Raw genomic sequence first — 17,041 nt, forward strand, 5'->3', positions numbered from 1 at the left:
GAGATTGCTCAGTAATACCAAATAAAAGAATGCTTACAACACACATTTTATACAAAATACAAGCAAATTAGAAATAAAAGGATAAAAGATTATTATGTGCATAGGATTCCTAAGTCAGCTAATATGGCTATATAAATATAAAACAAAGTAGGATTTAAGAAGAGTAATATGACCAAAATTGTTATTATAAATTAACAGAAGAGTCAAGAAGACGGAACAATCTTAAATACATACACACCTCCTATGGAGTTTCAGAATATAGAAAACAAAATCGGAAGCAGAGAGGGAAATAGGGACATACACAACCATCATCGGCAATTAGAACACCCATCACCAAGAAGCTGCTATGACTGATAGCAAATATAATGCAGGAATCAGAAGCTGTAAATGATATTTTCAAATAAAAATAGGTGTTTCTTAAACAATATACCTGAGCAGCTCAGAATTCACATTTAAGTGTCCGAGACTTTATGGAAAGGGATGCTGGTAACAGGTGCATGTGTTTGTCAAATTTAAATTTTACACTTAATGTATTTCACTACATGTAAATGTGCCCTCAAAAATCCAAAAACATCCTGAATTTGACTGATAATTGTTTTCCAGAGGGCTTTAGGATACCATAAGGGACATGGTTTGTGGTCACAAAGCAATGCCATGAGGAGAACGGAGCACAATCTGGAAAACCCCATCTTTAAAAGAAAACACTGGTGCTTTGTCTCTTCTCCTCAAGAAGCACAAGAGAAACAGTCGAGAAAGAAAGCCCTCAGGGAATTCCCATCTCCTGCCAGGTCTCAGGCAACATCAGGGTGTGGGCCGACCTGACTCACGGGCTACCCACTGGCAGGCCAACGTGCCCAGCTGAAGAGGCAGGAGCCCCTCCTGGGAGCCTGCTTGGGTTTAAGCTGGGGTGTTGCCAGCACATTCCCACGTGTTGGGGTGGGGGCTGGGGTTTGCTGCAGGACTGTATTCTTTGTCTATTTTCCTCTTGATTTCATTATAAACTAGAATAGAAGAGACCTCAGATCTAGATACTTTCATTTAATTCATGAGAAGCTGTCTGTGGTCCAGTAGAGCAGGCTCCTAAATCTCCATTTTCCCCGCTTAACAAAAGCATGTGTCTGCGTTACATGAGGAATACCTATAGGAAATGATGTCGCTGGGGTAGACACCATCTTTTATGAGAAACTGTTCTATAAATACTTTATTTGAGGAATTTAATAATCAGAAGCCCTGCATAGGCTGCTGCTTTCTAATAAATTATCTTATATAGGGAGGGAGTAGAGGGAACATTGTTTTCTTAATATCATCTGAAAGAAATGCAGGACATTAATTTGCTGACTTACCCCAGCTAAAAGTTCTTGTGGAGCTCCCACATGATAAATCAGAGAGAGAGATCCCACCTAACAGGCCAAGTTGGTTCTCAAATGAAAACTGATACCCACAGCAGTATCTACTGTCATCTTCTCTGCCAGTAAAACATGTGTTTCCTGTTATGTAGGGCCAGCCCTAACATACAGAGGGTTTGACATTTGGTAGGTACCCAATAAATTCCGAATACATCAATGTCAGTTACACTAAATAAAACGATTTTGTGAATCATATTGCATTGAGCGTTTGCCAATAATCACTTGCCTTTTTAAAATCCAGCATGCATAGCTTGGCTTTTTCTCCAAATTGCCACTTGCACTGTGTGTTTGCATCGTATAACTCTCCCGGCAGCTTCTCAGGGTACTTGTATTCCTTTCCAGGTTTTGGCTGGTCAGCAAGGCATACTGCTTGGGTAGTGCTGAAACAAAGAGGAGATGGGCAACTGGGGAGGGTTACCAAGGAGGTCCCATCAACCGAATCTCTATCTCATGCAATTGTGCAAACTATTTTGCCTAGAAGGAAACTTTTTTCCTATGGTTCATTGTATCATTTATCCTGATCATATTTAAACACAGCAGCCCACATTTCTGAGATTATTAATAATAAATTTTACCTTTTCCAAGAAGGCAATTTGTTCTTTGTTAGATTTCTCAAACTTATCAGGGGGAAAAGTGTAACTGAATAATTAAAACCAGATGTTCAATGTGAGAAGTTCCTATAACAAAATCTTTTATGTACTCTTCTTGCCAGAAACCATCAAAAGATGAAACCAGGCACTGTAAAAATCAAAATGCAATGAGACTATTTCAGTCTGGAATTTCTTCCTTTCCTTTCTGCCTCCCCTCTTATCTTTTAGGCAGGGAACAGTCTGTGTAATACCTTAGACCTTCTAGAGGACCTTCAGGGAAGACCACATTTCCACTAGCAAATGTCTATGTTCAGGTGATTTCTGCCCAGACCTTCCAATCCAGAAGGAATCTAACTCTAGTGAAGTTCCCTAGTAGATGACTAAAGACCAACTAATGCTCACTTCCTCCACAAATGGAGCATTACATTCCCTACCAGGATGATTTGGGAGTAATTTGTGCATTTTAGGGTGATATTTGAAAGTTTCTATGATTGCAAATAGCAACTAAATCCTTTCAATAAATTTCAATACCTCCAAACCTAAAACTGGCGAAAACTTATTAACAAAATTCAAGCAAGTTATTCTATAGATGTACAGACTGATTCTAAAGCACACAAGGAGAGGCTAAGTACACAGAACTCTTCTCACAGCGCTGAAGGAGAATGCAGCTGGAGAGCTGACACTGCCCAACACAAGACTCACGGAGAAGCCACAGTACCAGGAAAACGTGGAGCTGGTGGAAGGACACACCTAGATCAGGGAGAGCCCAAACAGACCACATACACCTGGCCACTGATTCTTGACCTGGGAGGAAGTCAAGAGAAGGAAGAAGGGACGACACGCTTTCTGTAAACACAGCCAGGACAACTGGACATCTACATGCAAAAAGAAAAATCTAGAGACTTTAGAGGCTCACAGTACCTGATTTCAAGATTTACAGTGAAGCTGTGGTAAACAAGCCATTGTCATTTTGGCAAAAGGACAGACAAACAGATCAACACAACAGAATGGGGATTCCAGAAAGACAGCAGCGCCATAGGTCAGTTAAGTTTCTGACGAAGTTGCAAATCTAATTGAGAAAAGGAAATCTGTCCTTTTCATTAGACAGTACTGAAAAAAATTGGACAGCTTATGAAGAAAAGAAGCTTGGTCCATACCTCATGCCCCATAGGAAAATTAACTAAGACTGGCTCGTTAGCCTCAATATAAAATGAAGAGAACCCATACAATTACAGGAAACTAGACTGTACACCCTTCACGAAAATTGGATCATAGACTTAATATAAAGTGTGAAATTATAAGACCTTTGGAAATAACATAGAAGAATGCCTCCATGATCTTGGGAGTGGTGGTGTCCTTTTAAGATTTAACACCGAAGGCATACTTGATAATACTTGATAAGCTAGACTTTATCAAAATCAAAACTTCTGTTCCATGAAAGACACTAACAAGGAAATGAGAAGACAAGCCACAGACTGGGAGAAAATACTTTCAAAAGTCACACCTGATAAAGGATTGTTATAAAATATATAAATAACACTTAAAATTCAATAATAAGAAAATAAGACAAAATAAAAGCTCAAAGAGAGAGAAAAGCTCTGAATAGACACTTTGTTGAAGAATATATACAGATGACATGCAAATAAAAGATGTCCAACATTGTGGGTGATTAGAGAATTGCTATGTAAACTCTCAGTGAGGTTCCCCTGCACACCTACCAAGATGGCTGGAATCCCGAACCCTGACAGCATCAGGTGTTGATGAGGTTGTGAAGCCACAGGAACTCTCATCCGATCAGAATGGGTACCAAAGAAAAGTCGTTTGATCATTTACAAACTATCTACCACAACATTCATTTGGACAAATGAATTTTGACTTTGCTGTATGCCTGGCACACAATATCCAGTAGCATCCATGTGACATGCAAAGCAATAAAACTTGGAGATTACTTGTAAAACTATATTTAAGACTTTGGAATGAGAAAACATCTTTTCTCAGTGGTTTATAGGAAGCACCAACCCTAAAGAAAATATAGATGATTCAGACTCCACAAGGAAAATGAAAACCCCCGCCTATCTAAAGACTATACCGGAAGAGCAAGTAGGAGCCCCAGAGTGAGAGATGTTCATGTTCCATATATTCTAGGATGGATCAAAATGTTCATGGGTGTGTAAAGAATTCCCACCAAGAAATAAGGAAAAGAAGGCCTCGGTTTTTTAAATGCTCAAGAGATTTGAACAGGCACTTTACCAAAGAGGTTTGTCAAGTGGCCATTAGAATTGTTAAAATGGTATTTGCCCTCACTAATCACCACCTTAAGCTGCCAGTGCACACCTCACAACATGACAAAAGTGAGAAATATCAACACCACATAGGGCAAAGGTCAGGAGCACGTTTAAATGTCCTACTATTTTATAAAGAACTTGAGAGATGATTTGGTGCTAGCTCATCATTTTCCAAGTAAGAAGAGGGGGTTTCTGAGAAGGATGCATTATTTGTTAAGGAGCCCCCTTCCAGGGATGAAGATGTGCTCAGCTCCTGGGCTCCACCCTGCCTTCTCCCCCACTACATGGCAGTGCTCTGCTCCAGCCTCAGAGTTGCACGGGCTCTGCAGAAACCAGGACCAGCTGTGACTCGCTTGCCTTCCTGAAGGTGGAGTTCACACAGCAGAGCAAGCTGAGGACTGAGTGCACTGTTTCCATTGGATGCAGGAACATCTTTAATTATTTTTAAAGTAAAGAGAGTCCATGTTGTCATGAATTGTGAAATAAGAAGCTAAAATTTCCCTATGTCATGGACCTCCCAGCTGCAGACATGAGCAATCATGATGATTTTGTGTCTGGTAACAGAAAATGACATAGGAATTCATTGAGTGGGCTGATGAATTTACTCCAAATAAGTATTTGTCCTCACAACTCTACAAGAATGGAAGTTCTGCTGACAACTTCAGGCCAACTGGGTTCCCTCTTCATGTATTTTTTTTCCATCTGCCCGATGCTAGACTATTAATAAAGGAGAGCAGATTCATCTCTAGAAGCTAGCCAATTATTCTTACTCACTGTTGGGAACCTGTCCACACATGATTGATATTTTCCTATTAATCGATTGAAGATGCCTATTTATAAAAGTAAGAAAACTTTCCAAAACATTAAATGCTGACAAATGCCTTGGTGTGACTGATGCTACGTGGACTTCCTTGGAGTCTCAAGATCAGCCTGGGATTGGCTGTCAGACCTCCATGCTGTAACAAAGTGTCTAGTCAACTCCATGGTCAGCTGAATCTCAAGATACCTTGGGAGGAGCCCAGGCCGGCAAACCCACCCGAGCTGCATGCACAGGAGGCTGAGCAGGGAGTGACCACCAAGGGCGCAGGGAGGTGACACAGTTGGTGGAAGTGTTCATACCTTAAAAACTTGTGCAGGTACTGGCGGCTGCAGGGAGACCAGGAGAAGACTCCGTTGCGTCCTGCCAGCGTGGGGGACATGATGTTGCCCTCTGACTTTTTGCACATGTTCCCTTCTCCATCGTGGACCATGCCAAAGCTATGGAAGAAAACGAGAGAGGTGGCTATTCAGAGCATAGTGCAGTTTCAAGTGTCAAATGTGCTCCAACAACCCCAAGTCTGACTGTGAATCCTCCCACAAGCTTCAAGCAAGGGAGGCCAAGGCAGAAGCCAACGTGGCCTGGGAGTGCACGGGTCTCTTCCGTTCTGAAGAATAGACCATTCATTGGAGTGATCAAAAGCATGCATGGGCATCCAATCAGAGCAAGTGCCCAGGTGCGTGCTGAGGGCAGATGTTTTAAAAAGGAGCATTTCAAGCCCGTGGGAAGGACAGTTTGTTTGTGACTTGATAAAGCTAAACTGATCAATCTTGCTTCCTTCTCTCTGCACTCTTTGATCACTGGGACTGTCCAAATTTCTAAGAACATTAGAAAATGCAAAAAACAGGCTCCCAGCCAGGAATTGTTGACCTGGGGAAGAGCAATCCAGGTATCTGAGGTTGCCAAACAAGCTCCCCAGGAGTGTGTGGTGTTTAATGCAACTAGAGGACGACTGAGCCCCTGCTGCTCTGGTTAAGGGGCTCACACTCCATCTCCACAGCCACCCTGTGTGCCTCCTTCTCATGCCAAGACCAGACCAGGCTGCGGGGTGGCAGCTGGGCAGTACGTGACTCCTTGACCCACGCCTCTCCTCCCTCTGGAGGGGCTTCTCCCCAGAACACAAAAGGGTGAATATGGTTGATTCATCTGTGGACATTTCCTGAAGCTGTTCCTATTACTCTTGAGTGAAAACCAGACCAGGGATCCAGCCCTGGCCTCGTGTCTGGGGGCAGCTCAACTGCAGTGGCTACAGATCAGGGCCACACTGACTGGCCACACTGACCTCCTGTTACCATGAGCCTACTCCAGCTTGACCTCCTCGAGTTTTCTGTCGGACAGCCTTGTGTTGCCATCGTCACCTCTCCCAGAGGACCCCAGCATGCTGCCTGGGGAGGAAGGCAGGGGGATTGGGAGCTCCACGTGGCCCTGAAGACCTCCATTAAGGCAAATGCCTATTAGGACAGCCAAGCCATTATTGGCACTGTGTCTCCTAACCAGTCGTTGTGTGAACTCCCTGAGCACAGGGTCCTGACTAAGTGAGACACAGAGGAAAAAGAAAGGCAAGAGAGAAAAACAAGGAAGAACGAGGCGGCCACTGGATCTGGGAGCTTTCTGAGGCCCAAATCCTTGAAGAGGGGAGGGAAGGGCAGGGACAGGAAACCCCGCAGGGGAAGTGGCTCCATTTGGGGACAAGAGGCTCTGCACTTGTGGCTAAGACTGAACTCCTTTGTCCACTTAGCTGTGGACTTGGTAACTTAGCACTGCATGATAACAGGAGTGAAAACAGCATTCACAAACACCCACTGGGGCACAGGCACCATGTCAAGCACACGACACACATTTTCTAACTTAAACCTCATCACACCCCTCAGGTCAGCAAGGCTGAGGACTGGAGAGAGGCCCTGTCCAGGTGCAGAGTGAAGACCCGAGATCAGACACCAGGAGGTCAGGCCCTTGTTGGACATGCAGTGGTTAGACCTGAGCAGGACAGAAGAGTGTATCCAAGGAGATGTGGCCTGCAAGTACTGCTGGATTCCTGCAAAACTCCGACCAGTTCTGAGGATGATGTGGATGTGGTCATTCCAGCCTCCGCCCATTCTCTGAAGCTCTATTAAAGGCAATTAATCAGGGCCAAGGAGACCCTGTGGCAGAGGAAATGTGTCATGGCTGTGGAAAGGAGCTGGGCTCAAATCCCAGCTGGGAGGCGGCCCTGGGAGGCAGCAGTGGAGAGGAAATGCTTCCCACCCTGCCTGGCTGGCCCTCCACCTGCTTGTGAAGAAGATGCAACGTGGTCCAGCAACTGCCTAGATAGAGCCACTCCACCGCGGCCTACCTTTCTAAGGAACTGAAAGTGCCAAGGCCTAGGTCTACGGATACCTTGGTTTTAAGCTTTCTCATTAAAGGCATTTTCCGTGATTCTTCAAACTCTGCAGTGCGTTAAAGATCTGAGATACACTGCACAATGTGGCTAACCACAGCCTCTCTGGTGGCTTCTGATGCAGCAGGTTAGGGGTCAGGATCTGGCACTTGGCTGGATTCGTACACACCCCAGGGGATTCTGATGCCCACCCAGCATCACTATTTCATAAGTTGCGTTGTCCCTCAGTATACCATGCACAGACATGATGAACGCCAGTAAGTCAGCATAAATATACCACAGCGGTCATATCTCATATTAACATTAATGTTAAAAGAACACATCTGGAAGATGAGGTTGGTATTTGTCAACCAAGAAAAATAATTACTACTGAAGGTATACATGCTAGATAATTTTATTTGCTCCTGTGCATCAGAACACTTTAGTTAAGTGGTTATCACCCATGCTTAAAATAATAAAATAGATTTCCTTCCTTCATCCTTTACCAATCTGTTAAGTTTGGGAAGAGCCTAGACCCTCTCATCCATGCCCACAGCCCCACTGCCAGGGCTCCAGGGCTCACGGCAGGCTCTCCATGGTGGACCAACAAGACAGTCTTTCCGGCTGTAACACTAACTCAAATGCTGGGCACAAATCGAATTTCAGATTAGACTGGATTTGAAAATGATACTCAGGGTTGGATATGTTTAATGTTTTCCACGATGCTTTCTTGAATGATCTAATTGTTATCAGCAAATACTTTTGCATTTCTAGTGGTAGACCAGGATGAGCAGACCCGTGTGGCAGAGTGCGCACCAACTATTTCAGCTGTTCAGAGGGCACAGTTAGGGAACGGGGACACCCTTCAGAGGAGCGGCGGCTCAGTGTCATCTGGGTGCTCACTCCACCCTTGGAGTGATGATGGTGTTCTGGGGGAGGGCCCCAGCATGGGCTTCATGAGCAGCACAGCTCATCCTCAAGAGGGGCCGGAGGCTGAGGTGGAGAGAGCAGCCGGGAGTGGCAGACACCTGCAGAGACCTCGGACTGGAGGGTCTCATCTCTGTCATGCACAAGCTGTTTGATAACAGGCAAATTGTTTAGCCCCCTGGGCTTCAGTTTCCAAATTATAAAGTCTACATAAACTGTACAGCATGCCCAGCATTGTGTAATTCACAAAGGAAAATTCAGAACTTCTGTCCCTTGTCCTGCTTTGAATATGGTCTTGGTCACATGCCTCGACATGTGGAAGTCACTCGTGCACATGTGTTGTATATATGTATGTGTATGTATTGGGTGGGGGGGGAAGCCAATGGACTTCAAATACTTTTTGGATACAGAAATAAGAACTTTCAAGAGGAACAGTGATAAATAAACTTGGTAAGAGCTGAAGCCCTTGGTCGGCCAGGGATCCTCAGGGAACAGTCTGACGATCACCAGACCAGATGATGGAGCAGGGGCCAGCTTGCTCCAGTATTCTATAGGTCCTTAAAGTCACTGAGCACCTCCTTGTCCCAGTGGAAGGGGCTCAGGGTGATGGCAGAGCACGGTCATGAACAGGTGGGAATGCCGATCACCCCCTAACACCTCAACGGCATCTACCATCCCTAGGGAGTGTGACTGAGCTGCACCATCTCATCACCCAGCTGTGGGGCTGCCTGCCCACGCTGCTTCTTCCAAGTGTCCCTGACTGTCCCCGCGTGACCTCTTGCAATGCCCACACCCCTCTTTACTCCATCCCTCGCATGGCATGTCTACTTTGTCTTCTTTCTTAGAATTTGGGAGGGCACGGGTTGCTTTTTCAATAGATTCCTACACAATGCCCTGTGGGCAGATGCAAACTGTGCCCAGTGACTGGGCGCGTGGATTCAGGGGAGCCAGGCCTGGAGGATCACACATCCCCTCAGCGCGGTAATCACGCTTTGGTGGTGTCTTAGTGGTCTGAGACACAGCACAAGGGTAACTCTTGAAGCCTACTCTGTAAAATGGACATGTGCAGCTCAGCTAGTATGGTTCATAATGGTTCATATTGCATGTGCACTGGGGAGCTCCCGGGGCTCTCCTGATTGCAGATGGCAAGCCCATGTAAGAGCTGATGGGTGATGCTCTGTGAGCTCTGATAGTGACAGGGGCAGACAGAGGGCATGGTGGGGACATCAAGTCAAGGGAATAATTCTATAGTCTGGGCCCACGGTGCTGACCCCACATGCTTTCACTTTTTTTTTCTTTTTTTTGGTACCAGGGATGGAACTCAGGGGGACTTAACCACTGAACCCAATCCCCAACCCAATTTTTGTATTTTATTTAGAGACAGGGTCTCACTGAGTTGCTTCATGACTCACTTTTTTCTTTTTCTTTTTTTTTCCCTGAGGCTGAATTTGAACTTGAAATCCTTCTGTCTCAGCCTTCCAAGCTGCTTTCACTTTTGAAAAGTAATTTACATGCAGCCCATGCTGGTTTAGTTGCCAGGATATGTTACATTTCTCTGCAAACCACAGGAGAAATACAGGCCCTGTTTTAATCAGCCTTTTCACTGCTGTGACTAAAGGACCTGACCAGAACAACTATAGGGGAGAAAAAGTTTATTTGGGTGCTCACGGTTTCAGAGGTCTCAATCCATAGAGAGAAGACTCCATTCCCGGGGGGCTCATGGCAGAAGAGTGAGGCAGAGAGAAGCAGCTCACATGAAGATCAGGAAGCAGAGAGAGACTCCACTCTCCAGGAGATACAAAATACATGCCCCACAGCCACACCCCCCATGAGCCACCTCCTCCAGCCACACCCCACCTGCCTCCAGTCACCACTCAGGTGATCCTATCGCTTCAATAAACTTGTTCCCATTACTCTGAGTGACATGCCTGAAATCATTCTGACTTGATTGCAAGATCTGGGGTTTGGAGGGGGGCCTTCATGCCATCTCAGTTTTCTTGGAGGCCCCAGCCTCCAAATGATAGAACCCATGAATCTGGAATCTGTGCCCTGCCCACCAAATGGTATGACTTCTCTTAGCAAAGGGAATTCTCCAATGGACTTGTGTCCAGACACACTCTTCCACAGGTGCCTTCTGCCCTCTGTGCATCTGTGTGATTCATCAACACCACTTGTAGCAAACTCTATGTCCTGCTTCAAGACATTTAATATAACTAGAAAACTCTCCTTGAACCGTGTTCACTCAGCAATCCTGGTTCATCGCCTTGTACTGGAGCAGAATGCACATCTGGATTCCGGCTCCAGTCTCTCCAAACCACCTGTTCTTGACAATTTCTATTGTTAGGTCGGATTCCCCAGTATGAAGGGCAAGTAGGTGGTGGATGAAAACAACTTAGAAGAAAGTGGATGGGCATAAATTACGATCCTTCCTTGAGTTGCGCTGAAGGTGAGAGATCATGGAGTGTGAAGCTAGATACACACTCCATCGTGAACAGGACCCAGGACATGGCTGTCACCTCTGAACCAGGACGTTCATGTGTCTTCCACAGCAAAAGTCCTAATAGATGAAAAATTACTTTTTAACCCTCAACATGTGGAATTCAAATTTGACCCTCGTTGGAGCTCCTTGCCAAAGATATGGTAAAGGCACAATGTCTGTGCCAAGGCATCTGATCCCTGCATCAAACCTGAAATTCCTTCCTCAAGAAATAGAATAAAATTCATGAATGCAATAAATGTGCTTGTCTTCAAGTCAATTAAAGTAAAATATATGACGTTTATTACTGATGTCATGTGCTGTGGCCTTTCTCATTTGGAGCTGTCAGACCTAAAGCTCCACCCTTCATTTGTCCTCCTCCCCGCTCACATTCTGGCTCACTCACCCCCATTCCACACACACACACATTTGCTGAATACTCAGCCTGGACCCCTCAGTTGGGGAAAGCAGTTTAAGAGATTTTCCTAAGTGGTTTCCTCAGTTTGAGTTGTCTGTGAAATCGCTGCACAAATTTTACAAAAGTTGCCTGATCCAAAACAGGCATTGCCATCATCATGGCTACTACTATTATCATAACAGCGATCGCTGGTTTGCGTACTTAGCTTATGCCCCAAACACACATTTCCTGCTTTCTCGGCGTGAGCAGAAGCTGTTTCGTCGACAACATTGCCTCTTAGAGCTCTGGGTCTCTCCCCTGCACTGTCCTCTGAACTGCCGCTGGTCCAGAGGATGGGGTTGCTTCTGGAGGTCATTCTCCCATCACTCTCCCTCCTCATGGGAGCTCCTTCCTTCCCACCCACCTGCAATCCCACTCTCAAGTGATCTACATTTCTCTCGTTTTAAGGAAGTTCTTCAGCCATCAGGCCCAGGCTGAGTGAGGAAAGGAACTACTAACAATTGGCCGACTCTGGTCCCTGTTGACCTGGGGATGGAGAGCCCTGTTAGAGGCATCCAGATTCGCGTCAGTCGGCTTCACCTCCTGCAGCGGCCGGCACTGCCAGCGCCCATATCTCAACCTCTTATCAAACGCTGACGGCTCAGTCCGGGTGACTTAAATATTTCTTGCCTTGATAGTTTAATTAAATTCAGGTATGGTTCAGAGGACAGCAAGATCCTCGTGTTGCTACAATAATGAAGGTTTTTGAAGTTTTTACTCCAGCAGACTATTAAAAATACAATTATGATTTAACCGAAAGCCTTATAGAGTATAGGTGTAATTTTCTAGGCAATGAAATAGTCAATCATTACCTCTAATGATAAAGGGATCAGTAATGGGGTATGGAGCGTCATTTTCAGGTCACACGGAGTCTAAGCTGCAGAGCCCCATGTAGTTCCACAGACAGAGGTCACACATGTGTGTGCATAAATGTGCACACACAGGCACACACACCACACACACACAATACACATGCCACACCCCCACACACAATGCACACACAACACATGCACACAATACATGCACATTGCACACACCACACACCACACACCATTCACACCACACAAAATATACACACACCACACACACAACACATGCACACAATACATGCACAACATACACCCCCCACACACAACACATGCACACAATACACTCACACCACATACTACACACACCACACACACAATACACATACCACACCCCTACACACAATGCACACACAACACATGCACACAATACACACACCACACACACAACACATGCACATAATACATACACATTGTACACAACGCACACAACACACACAATACATGCACACAATACACACTGCACACCACACACACACCATACACAACACATGCACACACCACACACACACACACACACACACACACACGCCTGAATGGGTGTGGGTAACATGAGTCTGTGACTTAGTTTGTTTTTCAACAGGGGATAGAAAAGTTAGCTTTGCAGAAACACAAATCACAAACACCTCTTTTGATTTTTTTTTTTGCCAGTAAAATCAGCTTAAAATTTAAAAAGAAAAAGAAAAAGAAAAATTGAAATGTCTAGGACATTTTCTGGGCTGAATTCCAATACAGTTTCAATGCACAGGACACTATCTACACCCCACTCCTGGCCTGTGTGCTCATGAGGTCACCTGTAGGAAACCCTGGCTGCTTGGGCTGCAAGTAGGACCCTTCAACCCTTTTAATGAACAGATCCATGAAGTTAATCAGCTACAGCAATATCAGATAAAGAAAGCTTACCTGAGTCTCACAGCTGCCATAAGTAATTGCTAGACTTTTTCCCCCCATTTTACAGGTGTAAGTGTAAGGTTTTCATGTACAAAGAAGACGGACGCCAGCATCACAGCAACCTTGATGAGAGCCACTTGCCCAGGACCCTGTCCAGCTAGACGGAGCCTCCTGGTGCAATGAGATGCCACCTCAGTTCAAAACCAGTTACAACACTGAAGTCGGGTGTCTAATGACAGCATTTTACAACTGACATCTCACAGTCTGCATGTGAACTCCCTCTAGAGACATGATTTAACGCCCTGGTGACCCTATGCTGATCACCCAGTTAGGAAGGGCCCCAGGCTGCACCCTCCCTAGAGATGGGCTTACTTGTGTCCAGACTCATGGGCGATGGTGAAGGCCAGTCCCAGACCTGTATCTTCATTAATCGTACAGCTGCGGTATTTACTACACATTCCACTTATGGGCGCGAATCCTATGGGGCAAAAGATTGAGACAATCTATACTAGTGTTGTCATATAAAGAGTAAGTAAATATCTATTTTCTGCCCTGTGATACAATCTGGTCCTCACCTTCATTTGGGGAAACATGAAACGGACCACCCTTGGACAGTCGTGGAGGGATGTGATCATGTGTGGGAATGTGGGGAAGTGGTCTCCCCGGGAGCCCAAGGACTCCGTCCCATGGAAGACGGCTCATGTTTCTAGGCCATGCGCCTGGCACAGGCTGTAACTGGGGCCAAACAGAAGAGGGTTTACTGTGTTTCCCTATTACACCTGGGTTCACAAAGCCACTGGAAGAGCCCGTAGAGAACGGGTGTGTCAGGAGGCCCCAAGCCCACCCCTGTTCCGTGATTCTCTCACTTCTGATGGGTCTCTGGCACATCACGGCTGTGGCTTACGGCAGAAGGAGACAGATCAAAAGCAGCCAAGGGAAAAGTCACATGGCGCAGAGTCTGGGAACCAGGGTGAACTTCTGAGACCCTTCCCCACTGGGGACACAGCTTATCTCCCCAGCAGTGAGTGTGACCACAGTGTGAGGTGCTGTCCAGCAGCTGGGAGGCTCAGTGGGGCTCAGCCTCCAGGGTTTACTAGAAGCTGGTCATGGGGGCACCATGCCTGACATGGACCACTGCAGACTCCCAGAAGGAAAGCAGGGTAGGCACGGGCCATGGTGAGGCACAGTGGGCCACTCTCCTAGGTGGAGTGCTAAGGACCACCCTAAAATCTGAGTGTTCTAGGGACAGCCAATGGCCAGACTTGTAAGCAGGTCCCCTTCAAAGGACAAGCAGTTAGGCCACTGTGGGAACTCCACACAATAGGATAAACTTGTGCTAGACAGAGTCCTGCCCAAGAGATTTTCCAACAAAAAGCATTCCTCTGAGAACCAGGGAACAAAGAGAGTAAGAGAAGGTTCCAGGGTGTTGGAGTTAGGGGCCCACTGCCTTACAAAGCCCGCCTCTGGGTTGCAGCCAGCCTTAGAAATAGCTAAAGCTTGCCAACTTGCTAAGATTGAGATATTTACAGAGAAAAGGGAAAATGAAGAGCACAATATCTTATGCTATCGTTATAAATATTCATAAATGTGCTGTTTCTGCTGCTTAGTGAGATCTTCTGTGTATAACTTGGATCTATTAGCCCATTCTCACGTGTGGTAGAAAAAATGGAAAAAAAAATATGTCCCACATCAGAAGAGATGGAGAGTCAAACTCTGAGCGACCTTCCTTGTCTCATGTCACTCTGGATGAACAAGAGCCTGCTCCCGGACTGAGCCCCAGCTGTGCAGGGAAGGCAGTCTCTTCCCCACAATTATGCTCAGCAGTAGCTGCGGCTTGTGGATGTGGACAGGGCAGAAATCCTCAACACCCACACGGCCCATGGAAGGGCACACCCCACATGGCCCACAACCTCTGCTGGAGGGTCTTACCTAGAGTATCGCAGGGCTCATTCTTCCAGGAGCATATGTCCAGGCCGGTCAGTAGGATGGCGTGGTCATGGCGAGTCCCGTCCTTCCCCATCAATCCCGACTGCCACTGACAGAAGCTACTCAAGGTGTGGTCTGCGTGGTGACTTATCACCAGCCCTGGCTGTGCAAGAGAGCCAAGGCCCCGTGAACATGGAGGGAAATGTTTCAAGACCTTATCATCATCGCCAATCATCATTGACTTGGATTTCAAATACAAAGGTGGACCCGGATAGCAGTAAGCTAATGCGTGCATTTTATGCAAAAGAAACCCTGACAAATTCAGTGCAGAGACTCATGTACTTTTCTGTTTATAAACAATTGGTATATGTCTGGCTGAGCCTGAATGCATGTTCAGTGACTCAAGAAAGAACGTTGGTGCATCTTTTTTTTTTTTTTTTTTTGCATTTAAAACCTTTGGAAAACATTGGCAGAGTTACATAAGGTAACAGAATCATTCAAGCATGGTTTTCCTATACAGACAAACACACATAGCCAGTGATAGGATGCTCATTTCATAACCCGGCTGGCAAGTGGTAATCTCCAGCCATGCCCCCTAGCTGTTCACTGTTACAGAGTTCCATTAAGTAACCATCCTAGGACAGAAGCAGAGGGGTCTTATTTCTGGGAGGCGCCCTTCAACTAGAAGGGAACCATCCAGAAAGACGTCCATAAACACCAACTTCTAGCAGAAGAACAGGGATATGCCAGAGTGAAGAACTGGGGAACTCATGGGAACTGGGGAATTCGGGGTATGCAGGAGCATCCATCAGAGCAGGCTGCCCAGAGCTTTCTGAGCCACTAAGACAGGAATGCAACCATGTCCTGTGGGTGGCCAGGGAGAATCAGGACAGGGGCCTCAGTTTCAGTACACCATCTTTTTGAGAGCTCCACTGATGGAGTGGGGTCAAAACCTTTGCCTCTCGGTCACTAAACATGTTTTCTCCTTAAATGTTTATTTTGTTTTTTTCTGGAGAGACAAATGCATCCAAGCTAAGTGCTGTGCGTCCACACTGTGGTGCGCCTGCATTCCTCAGCGGCAGATTTCCAGGAACATGGCACTAATTAAAGTTAACACAGGTGTATGATCAAAAGATAACCTTGCTTATTCTTTGCCGCTTGGATGGATTCCAAGGCGAAAACGTTTTAATACAAGGAATAATTAACCTGTCACCTGAGAAGCCCTGCTGGTCTGGGGCTCTCCCCAGGCACACACTCACAAAAAGGACAGTGAGGTAATCCTCCCTGACCAGCCAGGCTGGACACAGCCCTGCCCAGGCAGACACACCTCCCCCCGTCCCCTCACCCCGTGGGGAAACAGTGATCTTACAGCTCATGAATGGGCTCAGGTTCTGTCTAAAAATTCTTTGTTCTACAAACAAGAAAGCTGTGGCTAGCAGGAAACACTGATGCGTCACCAAGGTGGAAATGGACACCTGTCCTCACTTGGGTCCAGAGCACACTCTCCTTTGCTGAGTCGGTAATCAGATTGGGGAAGACCCAAGTGGTCACCTTTCATGACCAAGATGCCCTCCACTGTTTATGCGTGCCTCTAAGGGGTCCTCGAGTGTCCCCTAGGGGTCTGGAGGGGACAGAGAGGTGCTTCCACACACTGCTACTGGGATCCCACAGAACTTGGGGTCTACGTGCTCTCATAGTAAGTGGTAGACATTCAGAGTCTTCGTGAGGAAAGGTGGTGAGGTCAGGTGCGGGCACTCGGCTCAGGAGCAGAGGTGATGGGTAGGGCAGCACGGCCCTCAGCCCGGGTCAGTTACAGGCTGCAGCATCTTTACTCCTCCAGCAGAAGGCAGAAGGAGCTGCACTCCAACTGCCCCCAGAAGGTCACGGACACAGCGGCCGAACCCTGTATCCCCAGCGTTCCCACCCATAGTTCTAAGGCAGCTTTTCATTCCACTTCCAATCATAGGCCAATTAAAAGAGTGTTCCTTACTGCGCATGCACACACACACACACACACACTTTAAAACAACTAAAAAAAAAAAAA

At 46.3% G+C, this 17,041-nt stretch overlaps 1 protein-coding gene across 1 annotated transcript in view; it reads right to left on the bottom strand.

The window, feature by feature from the left end:
- The window catches only part of Adamts16 (ADAM metallopeptidase with thrombospondin type 1 motif 16), a 122,601-nt gene that overhangs the window by 68,386 nt on the left and 37,174 nt on the right, over positions 1 to 17,041 (bottom strand). The window contains exons 7-10 of the mRNA XM_027943926.2: positions 15,001 to 15,160; positions 13,444 to 13,549; positions 5,401 to 5,538; positions 1,633 to 1,786 (exon numbers count right to left, since the gene is read on the bottom strand). Coding sequence (XP_027799727.2) covers positions 1,633 to 1,786; positions 5,401 to 5,538; positions 13,444 to 13,549; positions 15,001 to 15,160 — 558 coding nt within the window. The remainder of the gene's footprint in view (positions 1 to 1,632; positions 1,787 to 5,400; positions 5,539 to 13,443; positions 13,550 to 15,000; positions 15,161 to 17,041) is intronic.

This window comes from Marmota flaviventris, chromosome 5, assembly GCF_047511675.1.
Source record: "Marmota flaviventris isolate mMarFla1 chromosome 5, mMarFla1.hap1, whole genome shotgun sequence".
Classification (NCBI taxonomy): domain Eukaryota; kingdom Metazoa; phylum Chordata; class Mammalia; order Rodentia; family Sciuridae; genus Marmota; species Marmota flaviventris.